Genomic DNA, 10,738 nt, shown 5'->3' on the forward strand with positions numbered 1-10,738 from the left:
TTTGAAAGTTTGAAAAAAGAAAAGCCCGGAAGCAGGGTCACGCAAGGTCGTGGTTCTCGTAGCAGACGACGGTTTATGCCTATCGCCAGTTCCTCTGAACAGTCAAAAGCCATCGCTAGAGTTCTTGTGAATCACAGCCGTTTGTTTCATTTAGATTCAGAGGTACATAATAACGTGCTATTGCAGATAAGCTCACAGCGAGTCGCATTCAAATTACAAACTGACGACTACATTGTGAAAAAAGGAAATTGGATCACACGGGTTCACGATGGCTCAGGGGTAAGATAAACCACGCAAAAATAAATTCTTTGAAAATTGCTCGTTCTTTACGGAGGGAAACAAACAGACAAGAACATTCCTCGTGCTGCAATGTCCACTTCAGTTTTGAGCTAGTCCGGCGGGGTGTCGATAAGACCGCTTGTGCTATTGGACAAGTTTTGAGCTAGTCGGGGTGTCGATAAGACCGCTTGTGCTATTAGACAAGTTTTGAGCTAGTCGGGGTGTCGATAAGACCGCTTGTGCTATTAGACAAGTTTTGAGCTAGTCTGGGTGTCGATAAGACTGCTTGTGCTATTAGACAAGTTTTGAGCTAGTCGGGGTGTCGATAAGACTGCTTGTGCTATTATACAAGTTTTGAGCTAGGCTGGGTGTCGATAAGACTGCTTGTGCTATTAGACAATGTTTGAGCTAGTCTGGGTGTCGATAAGACTGCTTGTGCTATTTGACAAGGTTTGAGCTAGTCTGGGTGTCGATAAGACTGCTTGTGCTATTAGACAAGGTTTGAGCTAGTCGGGGTGTCGATAAGACCGCTTGTGCTATTTGAAAAGCCTTGCGCTAGTCGGGGTGTAGATAAGATTGCTTGTGCGATTGGAAAAGTTTTGAACTAGTCCGGATGTCGATAAGACCTATTGTGCTATTGAAACAGTTTTGAGCTAGTCGCGATGTCGATAAGACCGTTTGTGTTATTCGAAAAGTGTTGAGCTTGTCCGGATGTCGATAAGACCGCTTGTGCTATGGACAAGTTTTGAGCTAGTCGGGACGTCGATAAGACCGCTTGTGCTATTGGAAAAGTTTTGAGCTAGTCGGGATGTTGATAAGACCGCTTGTGCTATTGGAAAATTACAACAGCGTTATAAAGTTTAAACAAGAGGCGAAGCCATCAAGGCTCACGTAAGAAATCGACAAACAGTAACACAAACTCAATCACTCCGTCACACACACACACACACACACACACACACACACACACACACACACACACACACACACACACACACACACACACACACACACACACAGAAAGAGCATAGGTGAAACTGTGCAAGAAAGCGAGACACTAGATCTAGATCTGTCTGTCTGCATGTAGCCTACTTACAGGGACACGACTGCCAACTAGTCTCGGCCCGCTCAAAATAATAATGACCGAGACTTTCAGTACTTCCTTCGCGTGACGTCTAACCCTCTTACGTCATAATGTGACGTCAATGTAATGTGACGTCTTCAAATGTTAGAGTTTCTACCACAGACATACACACGCACGCACGCACGCATGCACATACGCACGCACGCACAGACAGACAAAGTTACGATCGCATAGGCTACACTTACGTGAGCCAAAAAACAAAAGCCCACCAGATGTTTCTTTTTCTCGTTGAAAACACATGAACATATCCAGAATACGCTTTGTCAATGCCAGTAACATCACATCTAAACAACTTTGAAGTTCCTTGGGACACGCCAATTCTCTGCCTGCCAGCAAGGTGATGATCATTTCAGCTTTAACTATCCCTTGAACTTGTTCATAAAGGACCTTAGAGTACTTGCCGAGAAAAAAATTCTGCTCACTCTATCAGATCTGACGCATGTTTCTTTCAGGCGAGATATTCTTGCGGCTAGCCGCTCGCGTAGCTAGGAGGCGAGAGTGTATATGAAACGGTTTGATGGCTAGCTACGCAAGAATTAAACACCATTAGCTTATACCGAAAAGGTCGTCTGCACTGGTCAGTAAACAGCCATGGACAGCCAATCGGATTTGCAGCAGTACGGCCGCCATGCTTTCTCGCAAAGCGAGCAAGCCCAAAGCTACCTAGTGTTCGCGGCGAGAATCCGAGCGTCCCTCGCGGCGAGAATTGCCCAAGAAACGGATCTTCCTCGCCCCAATCGCGTCACTACGCGTAGCTCACTTCGCGAAGCTTCCGGAACGATAATTCGTCACTTTATTAAACTTCTTTCAGCATAGCTTCGCGAAGTCAAAGGGAATGCACTCTGCTCTTTTGAGTGTGATTTTTTCGTCCATCTTCAATCAAAAAGCACTCTTCAGACAACAAGAACAACTTCGTTGCAGCTTAGCTACGGCGCAGCTTCGCATGTCAAAACTTGCAAAGCGAAGTAGTGGACGAAGTAGGGGAAGGGCTCCTAATATGGACCGGCTCCTAATATGGACCACCTCTTGACTCTGACATACTAACGGTGCTAGAACGCTAAAATCAATTTCATTCGCTGTATTCACCCTCTCTGGATAATTTGCGCATGTTAAAACAGTTGCAGAAACACAAACCTCAAAACCGTTAGGCTTTTTCCCTTTTTCTGCACTTTTGGCAGCGTTCATTCTAAATTTGACGTCTACAACAAACTTATTTCTGTCCACAGCCAAAGTTGTTATCACACAAAAATTGCTTTATATGACAGCTAAGACTGTATTTTGTTACATTTTAGCAGTGTTGACCCCGAGTTTCTGCTTTCTGCAAAAAATAATAACAAAATCTCAAATTACGTGTATGTATGGACCACCTTCAACAAATCGAAGAAAATAAAAGTTAAAGGCTATTTTCATTCATTCGTAAAGAAGCTTGCTGAAAATAACCTATAACTAGCCCTCGAGCTTTCAAAAAAATATATCAAATTGTCTTCTTTTTGTGGAAGTTGATAATTTCACTTATTTTCACTCTGTTTTTGATATGCTTCTTTAGTTTCCTGGTGTGCTTCAAATAATGCTCTCATCAACCCGAAACAGATAAATCTAAAGCATATTTGAATTAGTCTGATAAGTTGTATCATGTTATTTTGAAGTATAGGGGGCTTTTGACAGTGATTCGTGAAGGCCGCTTCACTGGTCCATATTAGGAGCATATGGAGCATTTGTGATTTTTTCTGTATTTAATTTTTGCTGAATGTCTATCAAAGCTATTTCACTCTAATTAGGCCTAACGGTTCACTTAAGAGAGAAGGACTACCAAACACAAAATGAAACTTCTTCGCAAGAAAACAAGCTAGTTATTAGCATGAAACAAAAAGTGGTCCATATTAGGAGCCCTTCCCCTACTTCGCCGTAGCTGCGGGTTTTTGGTATAAAGACTTCGCGCAGCTTCGCCAAGTCGACTTCGTGCTCAATTAAGGACGGGCTGAAGGACGGGCTGAAGAACAGGCTTAACGGCTCTCTCCCAGCTGACTGTATCTGAGGGCTGATCGAGAGCGAAGAGGCAGCTGCTGATTGAGGTCAAAGAGCGCCCCTGGACAGGCGAACCACGTGACCTCCGTGGCCACGGGAAGCAGGACGTCTGCAGTGTAGTTGAAGGTGAACCCCTCGGGGGTGGCGCCCGTGATGACCGCACTGCAGTTCTTGGCCAGCAACAAGGACTGACCGCTGATCGCCACGGTCACTACGGGGGTCGTCTGGGGACAGAGAGAAGAGAGGCACATACAGTGAACGGTAATACATAACATCAGAATCGTCTGGGGGACAGAAAGAAGAGAGGCACATACAGTGAACGGTAATACATAACATTAGAATCGTCTGGGGGACAGAAAGAAGAGAGGCACATACAGTGAACGGTAATACATAACATTAGAACCGTCTGGGGGACAAAGAGAGGAGAGGCACATACAGTGAACGGTAATACATAACATTAGAATCGTCTGGGGGACAGAAAGAAGAGAGGCACATACAGTGAACGGTAATACATAACATCAGAATCGTCTGGGGGACAGAAAGAAGAGAGGCACATACAGTGAACGGTAATACATAACATCAGAATCGTCTGGGGGACAGAAAGAAGAGAGGCACATACAGTGAACGGTAATACATAACATCAGAATCGTCTGGGGGACAGAAAGAAGAGAGGCACATACAGTGAACGGTAATACATAACATTAGAACCGTCTGGGGGACAAAGAGAGGAGAGGCACATACAGTGAACGGTAATACATAACATCAGAATCGTCTGGGGGACAGAAAGAAGAGAGGCACATACAGTGAACGGTAATACATAACATTAGAACCGTCTGGGGGACAAACAGAGGAGAGGCACATACAGTGAACGGTAATACATAACATTAGAATCGTCTGGGGGACAGAAAGAAGAGAGGCACATACAGTGAACGGTAATACATAACATTAGAACCGCCTGGGGGACAAAGAGAGGAGAGGCACATACAGTGAACGGTAATACATAACATTAGAACCGTCTGGGGGACAAAGAGAGGAGAGGCACATACAGTGAACGGTAATACATAACATTAGAATCGTCTGGGGGACAGAAAGAAGAGAGGCACATACAGTGAATGGTAATACATCACATCAGAATCGTCTGGGGGACAGAAAGAAGAGAGGCACATACAGTGAACGGTAATACATAACATCAGAATCGTCTGGGGACAGAGAGAAGAGAGGCACATACAGTGAACGGTAATACATAACATCAGAATCGTCTGGGGGACAGAAAGAAGAGAGGCACATACAGTGAACGGTAATACATAACATTAGAACCGTCTGGGGGACAAAGAGAGGAGAGGCACATACAGTGAACGGTAATACATAACATTAGAATCGTCTGGGGGACAGAGAGAAGAGAGGCACATACAGTGAACGGTAATACATAACATCAGAATCGTCTGGGGGACAGAAAGAAGAGAGGCACATACAGTGAACGGTAATACATCACATCAGAATCGTCTGGGGGACAGAAAGAAGAGAGGCACATACAGTGAACGGTAATACATAACATTAGAACCGTCTGGGGGACAAAGAGAGGAGAGGCACATACAGTGAACGGTAATACATAACATTAGAATCGTCTGGGGGACAGAAAGAAGAGAGGCACATACAGTGAACGGTAATACATAACATTAGAATCGTCTGGGGGACAGAAAGAAGAGAGGCACATACAGTGAATGGTAATACATCACATCAGAATCGTCTGGGGGACAGAAAGAAGAGAGGCACATACAGTGAACGGTAATACATAACATTAGAACCGTCTGGGGGACAAAGAGAGGAGAGGCACATACAGTGAACGGTAATACATAACATTAGAATCGTCTGGGGGACAGAGAGAAGAGAGGCACATTCAGTGAACGGTAATACATAACATTAGAATCGTCTGGGGGACAGAAAGAAGAGAGGCACATACAGTGAATGGTAATACATCACATCAGAATCGTCTGGGGGACAGAGAGAAGAGAGGCACATTCAGTGACTGCATACTATGCAAACATAGGTTCAATTTTCGTTACTTTTGGGCACATTTAAAAGAGTAGACATGACATATGTATACGGGAGATGATAAAAAACAAGTCGCGTGAAGCGATAAAAAAAACATTTAGTCAAGCTATCGGCATGAAAGTAACAGATTTACACCAAAAAACAGTCATCGCCGAGACCATCTTCAGATAGTCAAACGGGTCACGCTCGTCTCCGCGTAGCGCGCGAACGCAGTTTGTTTGTTTGTTTGTTTGCTTAACGCCCAGCCCCCTCCCCCAAAATAGGGTCGAAACAATCTGAATGCAGCTGATGCAACAAAACAAACAAAACAACAAAAAACATTGTCATCTGCTTCCTCTCACCAGGAAAGGCGTGTTAAAGTTTATAGTGAAGTCCACTATGGTGGGGGGATCGCCGTTCAAAAATGGACCTTGGACACACAACAGAGTGACGTCAAACGGACTGTCCGGACAAATCTGGATGGCCGCCCTGCCAGTAATACCTGAAAACACAGCAAAAACATTTGTACACCCCCCTATATATATATACGGTGGTGAATAGGTTTCTTCTTCTTCTTTCATGGGCTCAAACGCTCATGTTCAATCATGTTTTTGCACGAGTGGTGTTTTTTTTACGTGTATGACCCCCCCCCCCCCACCCCCCCTCCCCATTGAGGCAGCATACGCCGACTTTGGGGGACGCATGCTGGGTATTTTCGTGTTTCTATAACCCACCGAAGTCTGACATTGATTACAGTATCGGTTCCGTAAGCACCAGGTCCTGGTCTTGTGCTTGAGTGATAACATATGTAAGTGAGTTACGTAAAATAAAAGAAAGAATTTAATTGAATGGAACAAAATTTCAAGGACTTACACGACTGCCGAGCCAAATCTGTTGACAGAAAGAAAAGAAAGACTGTTTACAAATGTCACATTGACCTTGCGCAGAAATACAAAGACACACGAGTTTCGGTGGATATTTAATAACACACACATGCCGAAACCACACATACACAGGGGAAAAATCATATATCACACAGGTATGCCACGTATAACAACTGTCGTTATGTGATATGTGCGAAAAAACATGTCAAATTAAATTATTACTAACATAATATTGTTGAAACTAATCTTTATTATAAACTCATTAAGAAATCTAAAAATATCTAAAAAAAAATCTTACCTGTGACGATTCGCTCCATATCCGCGAGACGTTGAGAGCGTGATGCTGCCTGTCGTTCCAGGCTGTTGAGTCTGCGTTGCAGATTCTCGATGACGTTTGAGCCGCTGTAGGGGTTGAAATAGGTACAACACACCTGTTCTCCGCACAGCAGGAGGCCCACCAAGGCCAACAGATAAACACAGGTAGACATGGTTTGGGGGAGGATGGAGTCTGGTCAAGACTGCGACTGGAATCTTTGGCTCTTGCTGCCTGTTTCTGAAAAAAATCCCCAACACATTGTTGGACTTTGGAATTGATTACCAAGACTTTGGACGAGGGGGACAATATCGCTTCTAGTAGTAAAAATGACAAAACGACTGGAATCTCTAGTTTCTGAAAATATCCCCAACACATTTTTGGGCTTTGGAATTGATTACCAATACTTTGGACGAGGGGGAAACATCGCTTCCAGTCGAAGAAATGACATAACGACAAGAATTTCTAAGTCTTTGTCTCTGAAAATATCCCCAACACATTTGTGGACTTTGGAATTGATTACCAAGACTTTGGACGAGGGGGAAAATATCGCTTCTAGTTGTAAAATTGACTAAACGACTGGAATCTCTGAGTCTTTGTCTCTTGCAACAGAAAATTTCTGAAAATATCCCCAACACATTTTTGGGCTTTGGAATTGATTACCAAGACTTTGGACGAGGGAGAATATCGCTTCCAGTAGTAGAAATGACAAAACGACTGGAATCTCTAAGTCTTTGTCCCTTGCAGCCTGTTTCTGAAAATATCCCCAACACATTTTGACTTTGGAATTAAGTTTCAAGACTTTGGACGAGGAACAAATATCGCTTCCAGTAGATGAAGTGATAAAACATATACCGGTAGTTAAAGAAAAAAAGAAGTTATTTCTTGGATTATTAAATGGATAATGATCAGAAATATTGTAAGGACAAAAATGCGCTGATGACCTTATCTCTTCCAAGATGAAAAAAATATCGTTTCCACCAACAAGAAATAATAAAACATTAATCACTAATAATACAAATTAAATAAGTGAAATAAAAAATAAAAAATAAAGAATATAGTATACGTTATTTGTATTTTTGACCAAAATATGACATTTTACACAGATCGAGACAGTCAGTGTTCCTCCGAGACCGCGTTAGTGTCATATTTTGGTTAAAAATACAAACACATTTATGTATCGATCGATTCTGGTTAGAATTCCTCGAAGTTTTTATGATTGAACGCACACAAACATGCACTATTTTGTAGTCTCGGCAGGGCGCCTAAATATTAAGTTTTGTCGGCCTCTGACGTCACATGGCTCAAAGAAGGGAAATCCAATGTTCAATCGATACAGAACAACTTATTCTCTTATCTTGATAATGATGAAAACAAATTGTAGATGAAATATTAACAGTTTGCTCGATCACTTGTGCAGACACTTTAAACTGCAATATATAACAGAAAATCATACTTACACATCGGCGAACGTGTCCAGAACAGAACTTCCATGGGTCCTACAGAATGTATACCGTGATTAGAACTGTAAGTTCTGACTGGCTTATTACTATGGTCAGATCGAGCTAAAGTACAGATCGCCAGAGAGCTATCCGTCGCGGTTGTTCAATAATTATGGAGATGACATGTTCTCCCTCAAGCACAAAGTGGATTAACAACGTCTATGATTATGTCATTCACAGGGGATTATCAAATGTTACGGGGAAGGGTAAATGATTCTGTATAATCCGTCAGTGTTTCTTAAAATTCACTGTCTTTCCCGTGTGAACGATTCCGCTTACTACCTCCGATCTGCCCCTACCCATTCAGACACATACCACAATTGAACATCCTGACTATTTCTTGTGCAGGGTGAGATTTTTTTTAATATAAATTAATTTCTCAACAGACACTGGTGGCAATCTGTGAAATTAATTCATCGTAACATTCTCACCGTCTGCACAGAAAGAACCCAGGATATTGAGTTTTGGTGAGTGTCCAAGTGGAGTGCTGATCTTATTCTACCAATTCCCCTGGCGGCAAGACCTAAAATCGGTACATTCTGCCTTTAAAGACAAACGACACCAATACAACAAACCAACACGTATCTTAATTCCGGCCCCTCTCTTCAAAAATTAAAACATCTGATGTCAAAAGCGTATCAAAGTTCAAAAAGACGTCATAATGCAAAAATGGCGTCTCGCCGTATATATTCTTTCTCTTCACCTGCGTGTCCCCCGAAAGTTGGACACTGAAAAAGAATTGCGAAAACGATTTTTTCTCGGTGACTTCGGTATATCATCAGGAGAAAAAAACCCAACCCGTAAGGTCACCGCCAGGCTGTGCATGTATCGGTATTGTATATTATTAAGAAAGCAATACGTAAACTCGTCTCACTTTCGTCTTCTGTGGTTTTCAGGGGCGTAAAGTCACTGTATTCGATTAGAAAAATATATGTAATCTGTTGCTGATACCATCTGGAAATGGCTGCCCTTCGTCGCGTGAATAATGTTAATGAGGTTATCAAAATAGAGCCAGTAATCCCCTTTTACGCAAGTCGTCAATCTCGTCCTTTATTAACCCGCCTTTATGTAATAAAACGGCTTATAGGTTTTACTCTGTCTGTTTGTTTGTTTGTTTGTTTGTTGGTTGGTTGGTTGGTTTCTCTGTTTGTTTCTCTGTTTACGGATTAGACTTGTATCGCTGGTACTCTGGGGTCAATTGAGCGGCTCAAATTTAGTGAGTAGCTTGGCAGACGCTTAGGGTGTGTGCAGAAATGAGGTTCCTAACTGTAGTCAAACTGGAGATATTAGCTTTACACGCCTTTACGCACCCAGCCAGGGGGAAAAAACAAATTAAAGGTTTCACATGAGGATGCGCGTATCAACCTAACACTTGACGTCGAAGAAATGTGCTAGTCAGACCTGGGACCTTTATTCGCGAAGCATAGGTGCTTTTACAAAGCATGGGTGTGTACACAAGTCAGATGGTATATTTTTTTAAAATTCGTTTGTTGTTTTTAAAGACGTTTTTAATTTAATGTGGACGTGTACGTCAACGCGTACGTCTGGGTTGGGAAGAGCAAACGGGAATTTCCGAAAATGCGATATTAAAAATTATGTCTTGCTCTAACAACTTTTCTTCTCAAGCACTCTATAAAATTTGCTTAGATATTTTATTTTTTTAAATTTTTTATATAATACAAAAAAAACGTCCTCCACCTGCACAGCGACCGCAACACGGTGGCCTAGTGGTAAGGCGTCCGCCCAGTAAGCGGGAGGTCGTGGGTTCGAACCCCGGCCGGGTCATACCTAAGACTTTAAAATTGGCAATCTAGTGGCTGCTCCGCCTGGCGTCTGGCATTATGGGGTTATAGTGCTAGGACTGGTTGGTCCGGTGTCAGAATAATGTGACTGGGTGAGACATGAAGCCTGTGCTGCGACTTCTGTCTTGTGTGTGGCGCACGTTAAATGTCAAAGCAGCACCGCCCTAATATCACCCTTCGTGGTGGACTGGGCGTTAAGCAAACAAACAAACAAACAAACCTGCACAGCGCGGGGTCCCGCGAGGCTGGGTCAAGGGAAACGACTTGTGACAAGTAGGGAATAACAGTTCAGAAAGTTGCTTCTCCTACAGCCCAGCCAGAGACGAATCATTTTCTAAAGTGTACGGTCTGATGCGCAGTGCCAAAGTTTAAAGTACATGTATAAATATCACGATAGCACAATTAACTGAACATGTCCGTACAGCTCAGTCTTGCCTTTCCTGTCTGTGCGTGCGTGCGTGCGTTTGTGTATCCGCGAATGTTTGTGTGAGTGTGTGAATGTGTGTGTGTGTGTGTGTGTGTGTGTGTGTGTGTGTGTGTATGTGTGTGTGTGTGTGCGCGCGCGCGTGTGCGTGTGCGAGCGTGTGTGTGTGTGTGTGTGTGTGTGTGTGCAAACGGTTCAAAAGTACAAAAAAAGAAAAAGAATACGCTGCGATCAAGAAAACTTCATACTACAAACAAAAAGAAACCAACAAGTCGCGTAAGGCGAAATTACTACATTTAGTCAAGCTGTGGAACTCACAGATTGAAACTGAACG

General features: G+C 42.9%; 1 protein-coding gene across 1 annotated transcript; it reads right to left on the reverse strand.

The window, feature by feature from the left end:
* Positions 1-2,852: 2,852 nt before the first annotated feature.
* LOC138982174 (uncharacterized) lies at positions 2,853-7,623 on the reverse strand. Its single transcript, XM_070355401.1, has 4 exons — positions 6,662-7,623; positions 6,353-6,370; positions 5,842-5,981; positions 2,853-3,672 (listed from the first exon to the last, which is right to left on the reverse strand). Exons 1-4 carry the CDS (start codon positions 6,849-6,851, stop codon positions 3,427-3,429), a joined length of 594 nt encoding a protein of 197 aa, XP_070211502.1. The 5' UTR covers positions 6,852-7,623; the 3' UTR covers positions 2,853-3,426.
* Between the last annotated feature and the right edge of the window lie 3,115 nt (positions 7,624-10,738).

This window comes from Littorina saxatilis, linkage group LG12 (assembly GCF_037325665.1).
Source record: "Littorina saxatilis isolate snail1 linkage group LG12, US_GU_Lsax_2.0, whole genome shotgun sequence".
Classification (NCBI taxonomy): Eukaryota; Metazoa; Mollusca; class Gastropoda; order Littorinimorpha; family Littorinidae; genus Littorina; species Littorina saxatilis.

Coding starts and splice junctions, on each gene's coding strand:
- LOC138982174 (XM_070355401.1), bottom strand. CDS start 6,851: ATGTCTACCTGTGTTTATCTGTTGGCCTTGGTGGGCCTCCTGCTGTGC. Junction 3,673..5,841: donor ACTTTAACACGCCTTTCCTG/GTGAGAGGAAGC, acceptor CTCTGTCCCCAG/ACGACCCCCGTAGTGACCGT.